At 37.5% G+C, this 19,392-nt stretch overlaps 1 protein-coding gene across 3 annotated transcripts in view; it reads left to right on the plus strand.

Moving 5' to 3' along the window:
- LOC149086471 (calcitonin gene-related peptide type 1 receptor-like) overlaps positions 1 to 19,392 on the plus strand; it is a 132,212-nt gene that overhangs the window by 92,461 nt on the left and 20,359 nt on the right. For all 3 annotated transcript variants that reach the window (XR_016196105.1, XM_089255752.1, XM_089255741.1), the window contains 2 exons: positions 759 to 850; positions 4,179 to 4,329. Coding sequence is in view for 2 of the 3 variants with exons in the window: in XM_089255752.1 (XP_089111878.1) it covers positions 759 to 850; positions 4,179 to 4,329 (243 nt within the window). In the remaining variant the exon portion in view is untranslated. The remainder of the gene's footprint in view (positions 1 to 758; positions 851 to 4,178; positions 4,330 to 19,392) is intronic.

Genomic DNA, 19,392 nt, shown 5'->3' on the forward strand with positions numbered 1-19,392 from the left:
TACGATACTTTTCATAATGTACGGTACGTTTTATAGATTTCCTATTGTAAGTCTTCTGGAAGAGAAACGGTAAACGTGGTTAGTTGAAAGGGACTTTTTTTTTACCTTACACGTGCCCTCACTATAGAAAATTAATTGCAAAAGAAGCGATACATGTGTATACATGGATCATTAGTGGCTATTACGGCCCGATTAGAGGAAACTGTGAGCTCAATCCGGCAATTTTTTCTCAATAAGGGACCTCCTACATAGTTTTGAGATTGATAACGATAACTCTAAAAGGCAAAAATAAATCTTTTTCAAACTTGGCTTTAAAAGATGCAAAAATAAAAAGTTTTCGACGAAAAGAAAACTGATAACGTAACCCGAAGTCCTGATAACTATAAATTAATTTTTTCCACATTATAATATTAGACCGTTCCGTTCTTAGCGAAAATGATAACAAAACCCGAATGATAGCATTACCCGTAATTATAATTAGCGGCGCCTACTGCATCGTATACAAGAAGAATAACCGGACCGCAGCATTCATTCAAAGAATTGCAAGTACTGTAGTATTAAAATAAAATGCAAATAGATTTTCACTTCGGGATTAATATTTCTAGTGTTCTGAGACACGATATCCAACCAAAGCTATGTTTAAAATGCATTTGAATAAAAACATGAACTGAACACAAGTTTTATACATATATTTGCACAGATTTCAAAATCTAGAAATACCCGAGCATGTGTTTCTAATGCCATTCTCTGTCTTGTAGGAACATAGAAGATTTCTGTATTTCCACATGGCTATGTACGCTATATCTATAACTTTTCTTGTGCCGGCTCTCGTGATTTTTTCCCTTTACAAGTACGTAAGCGCTTGTTCTTCTTTAGGTTGAAATGTTGTTATTTTGTGAATCTGTGAGAGATGCCTGCTAAATTTCTTAAAAACTGTTGCACCGAAAAGAAATGTTTGGGGTAAGACTTTGAGACTCCTTCATAGTTTTCATATTTAATTCGAATCCATTTCTTTTCTGCTCCCACTTTTTCCTTTCTTTTCGGCGTTTGAATACATCGAAATTTTTTTTGTCACGCACACACAGGCGCGCATATTATTTATTTATTTATATTTCGTACGCGAAAGTCCAACTACAATATGGCGTTATTTTTCTCATTCCATCGCCTTGTTGGAAAATAACGGGATTTTTCTCCGGAAAGCTGCACCTAATATATTGTGTTTTGTGATAACACACGGAGTAGGACGCCGTTAATAATAATTTTATCGAAAATCTGCTCGAGTTTTCTTTTTATAAATCCGAACGTGTTAAAAATAAATCCGCATCCAAGATTTCCCTTGAGGAGGGAGGGATGGTTTTCATCAGTTATTTTGCACGACAAGTTTTAACTCAAATATGCAGTCAAACTCTGTTGTAGCGCAAACCCGGCTCGGTGAAAAAATTTTGCAGTGAACAAATATTCCATGTATAGGGATTACACACGTTAATTTGTGATTCGTTATAGCGCCAGAAATCTGAGAAACAAATATTCCTTCCTCAAACAAATTTCATTCCGCATACGGTAGATGGTAAAAATGGTATGCAGTGCATAATGTCCTCCTATAACAGACTGTCCCAAATTGTTTTGATATCTATGTGCAATCGTTCACTTTAAATTTTTTTTTTTTTTTTTCAATTACAAAAAGATTTTGAGTGACGTGCGGTTACCATATTCAAAATATCTTAACCCTTAAATGCATAGCATTGCATTTATATGCGAAAGGTCTTTTGAACGTTCGTTGATGACAGATGCCGCTGCGGTGGTCGAGTTGTCATAGTGACGGACTAGCGTCGCGAGGTCCGGGTTCGAACCCCACCGTCACCACAGTGGTAGTCAGCTGAAGTTGGTGTTCTGTGGTTCCCAACTTCAAGGCGCGAATGCGAGCCGATCTCCCCTTTAAAAAGTTTCGCCATGGAGAGCAACAGACCTAAAAACAGTACAAATGTAATTCAATTGTAACACATCACTCACTTCACTTCTGAAATATAGATGGCTGCACTCTTAGGTCGAAAAGTCTCGTGTAAAAGTTATGGCGAAAAGTCTCGCCACAGAGAGCAACAGGCCTACAACGATTAATTAATCAATCATTACACTTCACTCATAGTTAGAAAAATTGGTGGAAGATGGCAGCACTCAAGGGCGTAGCGAGGGGGACTTGGGGGTCTGGTCCCCCCCCCCGAAATGTGAGAAAATGACCCAAAAAAGGGGAAAAGATGGCCAAATCCATTGTTCTGTCACTTTGGTCCCCCCCCCGAAATGAAAGTGGTCCCCCCGAACGAAATTTCTGGCTACGCCCCTGGCAGCACTACACATAACAAGCATTACACAGAAACAAACTTCACATCAGGTTTCACTACACGTACACGCACATTCCCGCATGTACCAATTCGTTAGAGGTTCCGCAAAGGAATATGGACGAGGTGCATGTCTGGGTTTAGAAGTAGTAGTAGTAGTAGCACTGTAAGGTACACACACTGTTACACTTCCGGCACAACCCATTAGGTAGTAAATAACCCATAGATGGTGATAGATCTGAGTTGTGCTCGGTTTGTAAGAAAGAAAGATGACAAATGGCAGCACTATGTTAATCACTACACAAAAACAAACTTTACGTTGAGTTCACAACACGAACACGCACATTCCAACATGTACCAATTCTTAGAAGTTTCGCAGAGGACTATGGACGAGGTGCATGTGTGATTTAGTAGTAGCCACACATTTTGAAGATAGCAATTCAGAATCGCCTTCGCCATAAGGTGATATCATATCCTTCCCATTTTACATTTTGAATTTGCCAGTCACACGTCCCAATTAACAAAAACAACTCTTTGTTTGCTGCGGAGCATGTGTGGCTGTGATTTCACCTAGTTTGTTAAAATGGTTTTTTTTTTTGTTTTTGCATTTCTTTTTCTTTTTACCTCAAAGTTTGCAACTCGAGTTTTTTCTCTTACTAGTTTAAATCACAAAAAAAGGAAAGTAACATATGTAACGTAACGAAAGTAAGTATGTCTGGAAAGTAACATTGTTTCAATATATTATTTTACATGCATTTTTAAGACTCTGTGCGTCTTCTTAGGGCCTCGTATAAGCAGTATAATTCGAAATGATTTTTCTGGTTTTCTATAAGTGTCAGTAACTACGAAAAAAATTATCAGCTCGAAAAAAAAAATCATGCATTTAAGGGTTGAATTTCATAAAAAGTCGTATGCACAATCTAATATAAAAATTAACATTAGACGTAGGCCTTGTGTGCTGAAACGTCCAATTAGTGAAATGTAAATGTGGTTCTGAGAGATCATTTATAAAAAAAATTCATATTTTTAAATGCAATATTTATGTATATATTTGACTTTGAAGATTTGTCATTCAGCATTTGTCTACAGTGATTGAGAGCGTGGTTCATAAGTTGAATTAAATTCGAAGTTGTAAAATTTCTGTAATTGTTAAAATATACGTCAAAAATGTAAGTGTCAAAATATACGTCAAAAAGTTTAATTTTTACTTGTTGGGAATAAAAATATGAAACGGTTCAGTTCATTCTATTTGTATAGAGTCCCTACAAATGACAACTTTTGAGCCAATGAAAACTTGCTTACATAGTAATAAGTTGTCACATAACAAAGTGATTTTATATATTTAATATTTCGATAAATATTGCATTTAGAAATATTAATTTTTTAAATGTTTTTTCAGAGCAGGATCAACTAATTGTAACTTATAGTACATCACGTATGTGGAAAGTTTATTTATTTATTTTTTATACGTATACGACCCCTCAAACAAATCTTAGCTAACAACTGTACGTATTTTGAAAACTTTTTTGTAATTGAAAGTATGTTTCAAAAGACAACGGTGGAAGAAATATCTGCTGCGCAAACAATTTGAGACAACCTGTACAAAACGTTCCCTCTTCTTTCATCCATTTTTGATTGCAATGAAAATAAATTAAGTATTTCTGAGAATACTAAGTTTGTTTCTTTATTTATTTATTTTCTTTGTATTTCAGTTTTAAATCATAGGTTATCAGCGTGATATGTAAGAAATTATTGCCATCGTGATCTTTCAGAATTATGACATTTAGCGCTTATTGTGCTTGAATGATTTATTATTGCGTTTTCCTGATTCCTCTCTTGGAATAGGCAACTTCAGGTACACAGGATAACTATGCACAAGCATTTGTTCGCTTCTCTCCTTCTGAACGGTCTGATGGTGATCCTCTTCAAAGCCATCGTGATCGTTGACGAACTCGGCAGTTCGGAAAGTTACGTTACGATTATGGAGCAGAATGGAGTGAGTATTTCAGTAGTGAATATATATTTCGCTGCTTTTCGTACTTTTCTTTTGACTAGAGCTAAAAGATAATGACAAAAGTGAGGATTCGCGTAAAAAAAGGGTTATGATGATCAAATGATAAAATACCTGAAAAACGTGTTCTATCAAGAATAATTCTCGAGTCGCTTATTGCCGATTCAAACTCTGGGATCGCAGTTGTTAGACACGATAATCATTTCCTATGAACGAACAACTATTCGAAATGGCTTGTCCACGACACTTTTCACACATAGGCAAAATAAAAGTCGACAGAGGCAGAACTGTCACCTCACGTTAACGCTTCGAGAGTATTATAAGGCTGAGCAAGTAATGATCCCTATTTATTCATGACTTATGCAAGTATCAATAACAGTTTATTGACAGCTTTCGAAAATTGCAGTTTGGTAAGCGATTCATATTCGCAATTTCACTCCTCAATGTCAGCAGCGATGAAGTGGAGAAAGTACTAAAAAATTGAAACTCAAGTACCACAGTATTTAACACTTGTCAAATCGACCAGGTGCTTTTTCTCATCGGTCTAGTTTCGTGTGAAGCAATCGAAATTCTCGACAGGTTTTATACATGACGGATATGCTTGCATTTCATATAACGATCTTTGCAGCTATGGCGAGGGTGAGACGGGCCCATTACTTATGTCTTTTGATTGGCGGGCCTGTGGCATCAAAGACTACCAGTACGCACTGTAGAACTTCACCTAAATTACAAAACGAAAAGGTGGGGGGTGATAGATGAGCCAATATGGAGCATCCAACGTGGCAACCTTGTTTCATCTTTAACCCTTTTCGGGTTATGATGGATAAAAGAAAAATGAGTTAAATCTAAAAAATGCCAGATTTGTGAAGTTCCTGAAAGACCTACACGCAAACTAAGCACATATTTGGAAAAAAACAGAAAAAAAATTTTCTGAGGGGATAACACTTTCGTCAGAATATCTGGATTTATTGACGAGTTACAATCGTTGAAAGGTTGGCGAAGTGCAAATTGAATTTTCGTCAAAATGTGAAATCGCCAGTTCCACAAACACCCTTCTAGCTACAATCTGTCAAATTTACCAAGACCATTTTGAAATTTACCAAGTAGCCATTTAGTAGATTTTGGCGACAATTTGATTTTGCACTTTGCTAATATCTCTGCGCTTGTTACTTGCCATTAAATCCAGATATCGTTATGGAAATAGTGTCACTTTATAACAGTGTTTCCCAACTTTTTGAAGTTCGCATCACCCTTGATCAAAAACCTTGAAATCACATTGAAACCTTGGGGCACCCTTCCTTGAATACAGAATACAGCTTACTACAACAAAACTGTTGTATAACAAAAATCACCGAGTAAAAATACATCAATAAAGTTTTGTTCGATTAATAATTAATGTGAAACTTGCGATTGATGCTTGAAGCACAGATACCTGATATCAGGCATTACAGTTGACATCGAAACACGCATATCATCCTCAAGGTCTTCAAGTCTATTTCTTGCTTTGTATTTAATTGTCGCCATAGCAGAGAAGGCTTGGTCGCATAAAAACGATATTGAAAAAGACAAAAGTGCATTAATTTCTTTCTTCATTAGATTAGGATACTCTTCTCTTAGTCCAAGCCAAAAAGTAGCCCCCGACGCCTCATTCTTGGTGAACTTACCTTTGAGTGTGGAATCAGCGCAAAGATCAATAAATTCATTTCGTTCCAAGCGGTGAAAAATCTATTTCCTCCAAAGTTTATATGATTATTTTCTGTTAAACCAAATTGTTGCCAAAATATGTAACTGCCAATTCGAAATGTTCATCAAATGTCTTCGACGAACACCGATTTCAGTGATGTATTATAAACAAAAGACTGAATTTCTCTCGATTTGGAACAGTGATATGGTTGAATGTAGGCTGCTTCGAAAGCTGGTCAAATGGACAGTTTTGGTAAATTTGATCGATTGTTAGGGATACGTATAAATTTCGTATGTACGAAATAACCGCGATGAATGAGAAATTCACGAAATAAATGCGATAAATGCGAAATTTGCCAATTTTGACGAATAAATGAAAAAATTTGAATTTTTACTACTTTTCTGCTAAATCTCGATAATTTAAATTTTATCGTTAATTCTTCCATGTGTTTCCAAGCTATAATTGACACCATAAAAGAATACGAAACTAAATACGAAAATAAAGGATATAGTATCATACTCCGCGCGTTACATGACTGTGTGCTCTTCAAATTATTAAAAAAACTTCTTGGTGACAACATTCTGCAGTACCAATCCTGGGCGTATAAAGTGAATCTTGTGGGGGTCGCATTCATTAAAGAATTCAAAGAAATTTAATTCATTTGTGGCCAAGACGAAGATAAGTTTTTTGCACTCAAGAAAAATGAGCAGTGCGTATTTAAGCTACCAAAAAGAGAAAAAAAAGTATCACTGTGTATAAGTAGGCTATTATTACTGGCAGCAAAATTCTTCCCGACTCCTGTTGTAACCAGGCAGAATTCGTGATTCAAAGGTGTCATTCATCTGAGCGAATATCATATATTGCAGCTTTTCTCAATAAATATGAAGACGACAACTCCAGTATAAGTTTCTTAAAAATAAGTTTTGACAATGAAATTCTAGCTTCTAAAATACGGGTTCAGTTGACTTTCGTTTCCGAGTTCTGTAGGAAAATTTTTCCATTCGCACATTTTTTGTGGAGTAAGTAGATTTGAAATCTTTTGCGTGTGAGCTCAAATTTCAAGGGCATTTTACGAGAAAAAAAAATTTGACGAATGAATACAGTAGAGTCTCGCTTATCTGGCATAAACGGGCCGGCAGAACGTTGGATAATACGGAGGTGTTAAGGAAAAGCCTATTAAACGTCAAACTATGTTATATAATTTTGCACATTACCCTAATAATCATGTTTACAGCAAAACAAAAACAAAAAATTAAGTGAGGAAATGAATTTACAGTTGCAGAATATTTTGAAGTTAAATACAGTATTTTTAAAAAAGTTCAGTCCTGTGATGATTTAAAAAAATGTTTGATAATAGCCTGCTTTCCTGACGAGTGCCGTTTCTTCTATGCCAAATCTCGCCATCTTTGCAGCATCATTATGTCGATTCCTGTAGCTGCTTCTTGTTGTTCAATGTAATTATTTGCAGTTTCTTGTACGTTAACTCCACTCCATTGTTATGGGAAATTCTGAAAGCTCAACAGTTGGTGTTTGATCTCTCTCTCTCTCTTTCTTTTTTTGTGGGACGTCGGATAATACGGAAGGTCGGATAAACGAAACTCTACTGTATGTTGGAATTGATGAACGGCACAGTATTCTGCTGAAGACACAGCCACAGAAAAGAGTTAAAATAAACTCACTTTACACATGACATCCAACCAGTGTCGTCTTAATGCATGGGTCCGACTGAGCACTGCCCAAAACCTCAAGTGCAGAGGGGTCTCATGAAAATGAGATCTGGTTCAAATTATGGAGAGTAAGCATTTCTAGGAAGGTAGGGGGAGGGCCTCAGAAAAATAATTTTAGCCGAGGACCTATGATATATGCTATTTTTGTAAAATATGTTTTATTTATTTTTATTTTTTCTGAACAAATACGAGATTTCTGACCTGAATTTTTTTTTTTTTTTTTGCGAATAAATGCGAAATTTATGATTTTTAAATTTTGTTCTGCGAAATTTACATATCCCTATCGATTGTAGCTAGAATGGTGTTTGCGGAATTGACGATTACAGATTTTGGCGACAATTCGATTTTGCAGCTCGCCATTATTCTGCTCTTTACAAATAATGTGCTTAGTTTACACGCAGGTCTTTCAGAATGTTCCCGAATTGAATAAATATTGCACCATTGGATGAAGATGGTCGGCCAGAATACTGACATATACCGCTGCATTAACCCGCCCATCCAGGACAACAAGTGGGCCGAGATCACGGTGAGACATCGTGCCCCACAGCATCACTGATCGCCGCTGTGGTGGTCGAGTGGTCATAGTGACGGACTCGCATCGCGGGGACCCGGGTTCGAGCCCCACCGTCACCACAGTGGTGGTCGGCTGAAGTTGGTTTTCTGTGGTTCCCAACTTCGAGGCGCAAATGCGAGCCGATCTCCCCGTTAAAAAGTCTCGCCACAGAGAGCAACAGTCCTACAAACAGTACAAATATTCAGTCACTACACATCACTCACTTCACTTCTGAGATATAGATGGCAGCACTGAAAAATCATACACAACACTAGACACGCACTCAAACTGTTAGGTACACACATATCCCTATCGCCACACACTTAACTTCCGGCACAACTCACTAGGTAGTAAATTGCCTCTGGCGATAGACCTGAGTTGTGCTGGGTTTGAAAAAAAAAAGCATCACTGATCACCCCTTCATGCTTAACAGTAGGAAGGAGACAATCAACGTCATAGGCTTGTGCTGGCGTTCTCTAAATGTAAACACGTCCTTTAGTCTGGAATAATGTGAACGACGATTCGTCTGACCAGATGACATTCCCCCATTGTTGTTGTGTCCAATTCTCATGTTCGTGATACCATGTTCGTCGTTTCAAGGCATTGCATCGTGTCACTAATGGTTTTGGAATAGCCGCTCTACCGTGTATGTTTGCTGCATGCAGTTCACGGCGGATAGTTTTTGTCGATACACCTTCCTGTAGATGTGTGTTCATCTCAGATGCCATCTGAGATGCTGTTCTTCTCTTGTGCTTTCTGGCCACAATTCGCTTCAAAACCCTTCCGAGTCTATCAGCCATCTTCGACTTTCGGCCACTGTTACGCTTGGTAGATGATGTCTTTTCCTGTTTGCTATAGGCTGTCATTACCATCGACACGGTACTTCTTCCGACACCAACAAGGGTGTCCGTTTTCATTCCTGTGGTCCCGGCAAGATGGGCTCCAACAATCATGCGCTTTCGAAATCTGTGAACTCAGCCATAACGAAGTTTTAATGCCCCAATATACATCGCATACGAACGCTATCACTGCTACGACTAGACTGATGTGTGCACATTATCGTCCACTAAGTGGCACTCTTCCACACTAGAGGGCGGGCGTATACGACAGGTTCCCTCGAGTGTTGTTTTTTGCACAGGTGTTCACATTATTTTGTCCAACCCCTGTGTGTGTGTGTGTATATATATATATATATATATATATATATATATATATATATACACTGCTGGCCACCGTAAATGCAACACCCTGGAGGAGGCATGCAAATAATATGAAATTTACAACATGCATTAGCGGAGGTGAGATATGCAAATGATTAGAATTTCAGCGCAGACGCACATCACGCGCGCCTGTGGCGCCACTTCAAAGCGCTATTTAAGGCTTGGAGATTTGGACGATTTGAAGTACGGTAATTGTGTTTTTCTTGTGGGTTTTTCAAAAAAACGATCAATTATGCCTCGTAGAAAACAGCGATAATCTTTTGATCAAGTATCCGAGTTCGACAGAGGAAGGATAGTGGCCTACCGAGATTGTGGATTATCTTTCAGGGAAATCGGTAGTCGTGTTGGACGAAACCAAACAACTGTAATGCGGATATGTGATCGTTGGATGCAGGAGGGTACGACGGACCGACGTGTTCGATCGCATCCACCTCAGTGCACCACTTCACGTGATGACTGGCGTATTGTGCGTATGGCAGTGACGGATCGCTCAGCCACATCACAAACCATAGCACAGCACATTCAGTCTGTACCGCATCATCCAGTGTCTGCGCGTACCATTCGACGCCGTTTACAGCAGAGTGGTCTGTCCGCAAGACGTCCATTGCTTCGTCTACCCTTGACGCAGAACCACAGACGTCTCCGCCGCCAATGGTGCGATGAAAGAAGGATGTGGACGGCATAATGGAATGAAATTGTCTTTACTGACGAGTCATGCTTTTGTCTGCAACACCACGACGGTCAGATTCGAGTCTGGAGACACCGTGGAGAGAGGATGCTGAACAGCTGCGTTATGCACCGCCACACTGGTCCTGCACCGGGTATTATGGTATGGGGCGGTATTGGATATCACTCTCGCACTCCTCTAGTACGCATTGCCGGTACTTTAAAAAGAAAGCGCTACATCTCCGAGGTGTTGGAGCCAGTTGTCCTTCCTTACCTTCAGGGCTTGCCCACAGCCATATTTCAACAGGATAATGCGCGACCACACATGACACGCATTGTCCAAAGGTTCTTCGTCAATCGCCAGATTGAATTTCTTCCCTGGCCAGCTCGCTCTCCGGATCTTTCGCCGATAGAAAACATGTGGTCCATGGTTGCTCAACGATTGACCCAGATTACATCCCCAGCTGCCACACCAGATCAACTTTGGTAACGCGTGGAAGTTGCTTGGTCTGCTGTACCCCAAGAACACATCCAAAGTCTCTTTGAATCAATGCCGAGGCGTGTGGCAGCGGTGATCTCCAACAATGGCGGCTACTCTGGCTACTGATTTTGGCAGGAACCACACTTCACAGAAGTCTATAAATTTAATCATTTGATGCTTGGTCAACATGCTATCTACAAAATAAATATTGTTGCGATATCTCTTGTCTTTCTTGGTGTTGCAATTTGGGTGACCAGCAGTGTATATATTATTATGTTCTTGTTTTTTTTCCATTGCATTGCTCTGCTCTTCCTTACACTATTTAATGAGCATATAGATGATGTATCATAATTATAATTTTTTTTTAAAAATTACACTGGTCAACAATTTTTATAACATGAGCGACATGCGTTTTTTTAGACAAATTTTAGAGTGCTAAATTCAAATATGAATGTAAAAAATCTCCATCACATGCAGTTTTTTCCGTGTGCATGATGGTAATTTTTTGATGTACACTGAAAATCAAATACACTATGAAAAATTAACATCTTGAAAATGGAGATAATTGGCATATTCTTTATAACAAATTATAATACGTTTAATACGATAGTTATTTTATTATATTCATATATCGTTATGTATGAAATAGCAAAAAAAATTGTTTTTTCCTTCATACAGACATAATATCCATAGAGTGCACCTATATATATATACACTGCTGGCCACCCAAATTGCAACACCAAGAAAGACAAGAGATATCGCAACAATATTTATTTTGTAGATAACATGTTGACCAAGCATCAAATGATTAAATTTATAGACTTCTGTGAAGTGTGGTTCCTGCCAAAATCAGTAGCTGAGTAGCCGCCATTGTTGGAGATCACCGCTGCCACACGCCTCGGCATTGATTCAAAGAGACTTTGGATGTGTTCTTGGGGTACAGCAGACCAAGCAGCTTCCACGCGTTGCCAAAGTTGATCTGGTGTGGCAGCTGGGGATGTAATCTGGGTCAATCGTTGAGCAACCATGGACCACATGTTTTCTATCGGCGAAAGATCCGGAGAGCGAGCTGGCCAGGGAAGCAATTCAATCTGGCGATTGACGAAGAACCTTTGGACAATGCGTGCCACGTGTGGTCGCGCATTATCCTGTTGAAATATGGCTGTGGGCAAGCCCTGAAGGTAAGGAAGGACAACTGGCTCCAACACCTCGGAGATGTAGCGCTGGCATTTTAAAGTACCGGCAATGCGTACTAGAGGAGTGCGAGAGTGATATCCAATACCGCCCCTTACCATAATACCCGGTGCAGGACCAGTGTGGCGGTGCATAACGCAGCTGTTCAGCATCCTCTCTCCACGGTGTCTCCAGACTCGAATCCGACGATCGTGGTGTTGTAGACAGAAGCGTGACTCGTCAGTAAAGACAATTTCATTCCATTGTTCCATTGTGCCGTCCACATCCTTCTTTCATCGCACCATTGGCGGCGGAGACGTCTGTGGTTCTGCGTCAAGGGTAGACGAAGCAATGGACGTCTTGCGGACAGACCACTCTGCTGTAAACGGCGTCGAATGGTACGCGCAGACACTGGATGATGCGGTACAGACTGAATGTGCTGTGCTATGGTTCGTGATGTGGCTGAGCGATCCGTCACTGCCATACGCACAATACGCCAGTCATCACGTGAAGTGGTGCACTGAGGGGGATGCGATCGAACACGTCGGTCCGTCGTACCCTCCTGCATCCAACGATCACATATCCGCATTACAGTTGTTTGGTTTCGTCCAACACGACTACCGATTTCCCTGAAAGATAATCCCCAATCTCGGTAGGCCACTATCCTTCCTCTGTCGAACTCGGATACTTGATCAAAAGATGATCGTTTTTTTGAAAAAACCACAAGAAAAACGCAATTGCCGTACTTCAAATCGTCGAAATCTCCAAGATTTAAATAGCGCTTTGAAGTGGCGCCACAGACGCGCGTGATGTGCGTCTGCGCTGAAATTCTAATCATTTGCATATCTCACCACCGCTAATGCATGTTGTAAATTTCATATTATTTGCATGCTTCCTTCATGGTGTTGCATTTACGGTGGCCAGCAGTGTATAAAACGAAATTTATATGCATTTTTCCAGTATTTTATAAAAATAATTAATTTTTAGCTCATGTATCGTAATTACTCACCATTGAAGGGTCCCACCTGCCTCCTCCATAGTTCAAATGTCTTGGTGGAACCTTTGTTCTTGTTCATCACTGACTGCTCCCAGGTTATCAGGAAAAAGAATCGAAACGGATTTCTTTAGCCGTTCCATATTTTTATGGGCATCTTTTTATCAGCCACCTCGTTGGGCATTTTGTCTGTTGTGGCGTTGTATTTGTATTTGTATATCTGCCACGGGCCACTTAAATGCTCTGGAATTGTGCCACGGGTCATTTAAGCGATTTGTAAATGTGCCGCTTAGTTCATTTTCACAAAATTAGGTTTAAGGGGGCAAGCCACATCAGATAACCTTCAGGGCCACATTTGGTCTGCGGGTCAAGGGTTAACCGCTTAAAGGGTGGGTCGCAATGAATTCCTGAAGAGAAATTTTGAGTTCTTACCTTTCAAATAGCATTGAAATGAACAGAAATTGATTATATTAACATATAAAGGTATTTTCTTTCGAAATTTAAAGGGGAAGTGGGGGGGAAGTCGCACTTGCGCCCTGTGTTCCTTCCCTCCCGCGTACGTTCCCACCAATATGCATTAGAAGGTAGGGAGCAGTGCTGACAAGGGGGGGGGGTCAAAAATGGCTAAAAATTTGCTGACATAATACTTGAACGCCACCTAAATACCTCTCCTTTTAGGTTTCTCTCATTTAATTTCGGAAAATTTTCCTTTCAGGCGCAAGAATCTTGTGCCAGATTTGTGCATAGCCTTCATAATGTTTTCCATCAGCACTAGGGCTATATGTGGAACATTTTTCGACTAAAGAGTTGTACATAAACATAAAGCCTATGTTTCTCTTTCAATTAAAGAAACGGAGAATCCGGTCGCGATTGGAGAAAAATTCGGTGCTGCCATTCCCCCAGTTTTAGATGAAACATGAAAATAGAAACAGGATTTACGGTAAATTCCACACGTTTAGCCTTAATATGTAAATTTTAAAAGATATTCAAAATTAAATACTATATAACAAAAAAAGTAGATGCGATCATTTTTTAAGGTGAGATCTGGAATCAGCACCTAAAACTTAATTAAGAACAGCTAAATTTTTTCATGTTAGAAAAACCTTGTATAGATTAGTGTTATGAAATTTTGCCGATAAAAAAAACATAATTTATGTGCATTAGGCGTATTTGAGACCTAATTCCTAAATTGGTGATGGTGATATTAGCACGACGTCTCTACAGCGTTTAATGAGACTCTTGGGAGATTTCCGGGGTATAATGTTTGCTTTCGGCATTTTCTTCGTCGCGAACTTATTCAAAACTTAATTATTCAATTTTTTAGGGTTGCAACACAAAAATAGTGTGTTCAAAATAATCTCTTTCGCGCGCGATGATAAATAACCAAAAAATAATAATAACGGTGTTCCTGGGTACTCTGGACTTTTTAAAAAATAAAATTAGAATTATTTTTTTTTCCAATATGTGTCGCACCAAAACACAATAACTAAGAAAGTGATGAATAGAGTATAATGATGTGTATAGTACGTGGAAAAGAGAAACTCGAGATATTTGAAAGCTTTTCGTTGTTGCACCTGCTAACTGTTATTTACTGCGAAACTAAAACAAAGAGGGAAGATCAAGTTCTCTGCTCAACAGAAGAAATACTTCTGGACAGCTATAAAGATGAAGAAAACTCCGACAACACCTTTTGAATATATTTTTCAATGTAGAAGATTACTATGGAAAGTTTAATGATTATTTAAAACTCGGTTCGTGTGGAATAGACCAGAGTTTGAAGGATGCCGCGAAATCTCTCGGTTGGTTTCGCCACTAAAATAACATATTTATGTTTAAAAAAATTGATGAATCATTATTTTGGGCAAGTATAAAAGCACTCTTCTATTCTAAATGACACCATTTATATTCATGCGTATGTAAATACGAATAAAATAAAGAAAAATACGCCCATATATAACGTAAATGAAAAACTAGCAAGACTTGCCATATTTTCCTGCTCGATTTATATGATTATATACGACTGAGTTTCAGAATTTTTTCTGAGAGGTGAGAATAGAAATAAGTATTTGAAAAGTATTTCAAGTGAATATTTAAAAAAAAATTTTTTTTTTAATCTATAGATGGCGAATAGATGTATAAAAAAATCGGAATTTTTTCTCGAAAAAAAAGACTAACAACCCACCCAATTTTTAAGGTTTTGGTATTAATGGCTGAATTTTGTATCAGCGAATTATAAGCACGAAATTACGCTATGTGCAGGGTGTCCTATAAATTCATAATTCGTTTAAATTTTTATAAAAATTAAAGAAATTGGATATATATATATATTTGGATGTGGTTTTTGCCGAGAAGTTATTCTCACGAAGAAGGATTTCTCTTGGCACAGAAAAAAGAAAATTAGTTCAATTTTTTGTGGATAGAGGGAGCATCACTGTTCGTCGACGGGGTTTGAACCTAGATCCTCACGAGATGAGAGTTCAGCACGATGCCCACATGACAATACAGTGGCTAAATGATTAAGCGATTAATGATCATCAAATAATAAATTACTATTGAGGTTTATCAATAGTAATTAACGGCTCAGATATTTTTGGTCAGGTTTTCTCCAAATGTCCGAAATCAAACAACTGTCAGGAAATGCAACTATAGAATGAAACTATAAATGTAACTATTACATAGTTATGTAATGACTATGAAATAAACGGAAAATATCTCCACTTAGATATAGTATATAGAACTCAGAATAAAAAACAAGCGACTCGTAAGAATACACCAAACATGTGCGTAAACAGGTACAAGAAAATCGCAAGATTTCCGAAAACCTATATCCTGATCCCATCTGAAGGCCGTAGAAAGATTTCTCAGCTGCTGTTTATAAATGGAATAATAATAGCTTTCTGATAAGGCTTCAATCTCTCAAATGTATGAATATTTTCACAGGATTCACGCAACATAATATCATACTATCGTATAACATTAGAAATAAGTATGTGCCGAATTATGGCAGTGGATTCGTCTAAATCGCTTGAAGGCAATTTACACGAGATTTGGAAGGGAGGGAAAAAAAAACCCTTTTTTCAAAAAAAGGTGCCCCAAAGTTTGTTCTTTTTCCCCGAAAACTAACTCGAGTTATAAAACGAAAGAAATCGATCGACTCACGCAAATCGTCGCACGAATTGAAGAATGTTTCTTCTTTCTGAAAACGGATCGCTTCGCAATAGTTCTTCCGTACGTGAATTGAGTTCCGAATTTTTTTCGGCCCTCTAGATCTCCGACTGTTCAAGAGATCAATATATATATATCTTCTTGTTGAAAAATTATGTTCCTGTTTTGTTTGGTTTTATATAAAGAAAAAAACCTGGAAAAATTATCCGAAACTATTATACAGGGTGTCCCATCAAGATCGCCCAAGCTCTGCACAGCCAGATTCCTCTCTTGGAATACATAAAAAATACCCAAAGAACTGTACCTGTACGACCCATAGTTTTCGAGAAAAATGCGAAAGAAAAGCATGACGTCATATCCGGTGCAAGAAAAAAAAACTTTATTGAAACATGAACATCGGTATTTGCATATGTTTACACAGGAATATGTTCAAAATGTCCACCGCGCATATCGGGGCATGCAAATACCAATGTGTGTTCATGTTTCCAATAAAGTTTTTTTTTCTTACACCGGATATGACGTCATACTTTTCTTTCTCATTTTGCTCGAAAACAATGAGTCGTACAGGTACAGTTCTTTGGGCATTTTTTACGTATTTCAAGCGAGGAATCTGGCTGTGCAGAGTTTCGGCGGTCCAACCCTGTATACACTTTATATGATTATTATATATACTATACTAAATAAAAATGACGCTTTTCTTGAGATTTTGAATGATTCTTTTTGTGATGATTTGATTGCGTAATGTTGTGATTAAATTACGCAAATGTAATAATAAATTGAATAATTAAATTTTAAAAAAAGCCATGCGTAACGTACTTCAAATGATTCTTATGAAATGAGTCCTCTCAAATGAGTCTGAAGAGCAGACATGAGATTTAAAAGAAGTTTTTATTTAGGTACTTTTTCTCTCGAATTACAGGTCAGTGTTTCGAGAATATTCTACATAAATTCTAATTGCCAATCTTCACGTGCCGTGTATTCGATAGCAATGATCACTAATGGTACTCCGCAATAAAAATATAAGGGCACTCCATATTATTTTTCCATTTTATACTTTCATGGTGCAGTGAATAAGCACAGTGAACTATGGTGTTTTGAATGCTTGGAAAATTAAAAAAAAAAGATTTTTAATCAAAAATAACAATTTTGATCCCCTTTTGTTAGTTTAAAACTTTTTTATTCTACCATCTCCTTTTTCAGAATTTTTTTGTTCCTATCCCCCCCCCCCCCAACAAAATCAATCCATAGGATCCTCTATAGGCTGTTCCAAATTCTTTGCACAGTGGATACTCTGCACTCTGACACTCAGATACTCTGACTTTATTCAACTTGTTTTATATTTCTCAAAGGGTCGTGTACGTAAAAACTAACTTTTTATGCAGACCCTGTGTGCTGAAACTACTAATTAATGAAATGTAAATGCTTTTCTAAGCAATCGTGTGTTTCACAAATCGCGAAACGTAAACTAAACTCCGTTTTGAAAATTCTGCGATTGTCAAAAATGCAATTGTTATTTTTCGTGAATAAAATATTAAATGTGTAAAATTACTATGATTCGGCATAGAACTTCTTTTCACTGCGTTGTCAAGTTTTCAATGGCTCAAAATTGCCATTTTTGGGAACTCTACACAAAAAGAATGAACTCAACCATTTTATTTTTTTCACAATAAATAACATTTATTGTGAAAAAAATAATAATACATAACACACGAATATATTATTATATTATATATTATACATAATAAACATAACATAAATTAGATTCACGTTTCGGAATTCGTGAACCACACCCTCAATTAATAGCGATAAATGCTGTAAACTTCAAATGTCTCCATTAATATCGCATTTAAAAATACACAATTTTTTGTAAATGACTCAGAGCCACATTTACATTTTATTAATTGGAGGTTTTAACACACAGGGTGTACGCAAAAAAGTTTTTTCAATTATTTATGTACATGACCCCTTGGGAAATTTAAGACAATGCTCAATATCCAGCAAAGAATCTGATTTATAAACTGTAATTGTCACTAGTGTTTGGTGTATTTTCTTTTGTCGAATGACCAATCGTGGCGCTATTTGATTGGAATCGTTCCTAGTAGGGGCTCGATGATGGATTGATTTGTTTGCCGAAAGAAGCATCTCATGTTCTGGAAATGGACGAAATGAGGGTAATGATACGATATAAGAGATGGATGAGGTGTTTGTGTGAAGTTTTGTGCTTTCTGAGTTGGTCTCGTCTATACCATTGATCCAGTGCTATTTCGTAAACATTGCGGCAAAGTGGTGTTTAGATATTTTCTTTTGATTGAGAGAACATTTTTTTTTATAAAAATGTTAACTATATATATATATATATATATATGTGTGTGTGTGTGTTACGGTAAATTTGATAAATTTTTGATTATCAATAACCGCGGTTATTATGCATTTACTATTTTAACCGGTGATTATGCATAATTCCTGAATGAAGTTGGTGAACATGATAAATATGGAAGAAATCATACGGAAATATCATTTAAATGCAACCACTTATCAGTTTTTCCCGTTCGTGATGGGCCCACTACACTCATATTATGCCACAGGAATTAAATTAAAGGAAAATAAGTGTTATGGGGATAAAAAAATATAAATTATTATTAGCATTGTGTGAGCTTCCTTCACATTTATCAACATTTTTAAACATGATCAACATCACCGATCGAATCCATCATCCTAGACTAAAGTTCAAGCAAACTGTTCGGTAAATTTAAGTAGTAATTAATTCGTTGGTGATTCGTCACCAACACGAGCTAGAGATTATGCATAATCACTGGTAAATGTGATAAATTTAGTAAAATTTATCAAACTTACGGAAATGGTCTGTGATTATGCATAATAACAGGCGTTTCTGCGTAATATAAATAAGTAGATTTAAATTACATATTATCTGGTTATATTACTATTTATTATAATAATATAACCAGATTTATAACATTTACCATATCATATGTACGTAGGCATAAAAAATGGTGTAGCCAAAAGTAAGTAAATCCGAGGTTCTCATTTGTTTGACAATGGCTGTATTTCAATGATGTCAATGAAGTTGTAATGTTTTCGCTACTAAAGTACGGTACGCTTCGCGTAGTAAGTGTTGCACAAACGCTTTCCATCCAACTGTTGCGCGATTATTATTTAATTCGATAAAACATGTACATTGCACACACACACACATGAACAAAATACCAACAAGGATAAGACAGATTAACAAGACTAAACACAGACTGAAGCAATACAAGTTAAACACTCACACAAAAGCTTATCAATATCAATGGTTGTTAACCTTTTTTCTGTCCCGCATCCCCAGTGCAATACGACTTAGCTTCTCTCACCCCCTTCGATAATC

The sequence above is a fragment of the Pholcus phalangioides genome, unplaced genomic scaffold (genome assembly GCF_987345545.1).
Source record: "Pholcus phalangioides strain wild (caught in Gottingen) unplaced genomic scaffold, Ppha-v1.0 ptg000004l_1, whole genome shotgun sequence".
Taxonomy (NCBI): Eukaryota; Metazoa; Arthropoda; class Arachnida; order Araneae; family Pholcidae; genus Pholcus; species Pholcus phalangioides.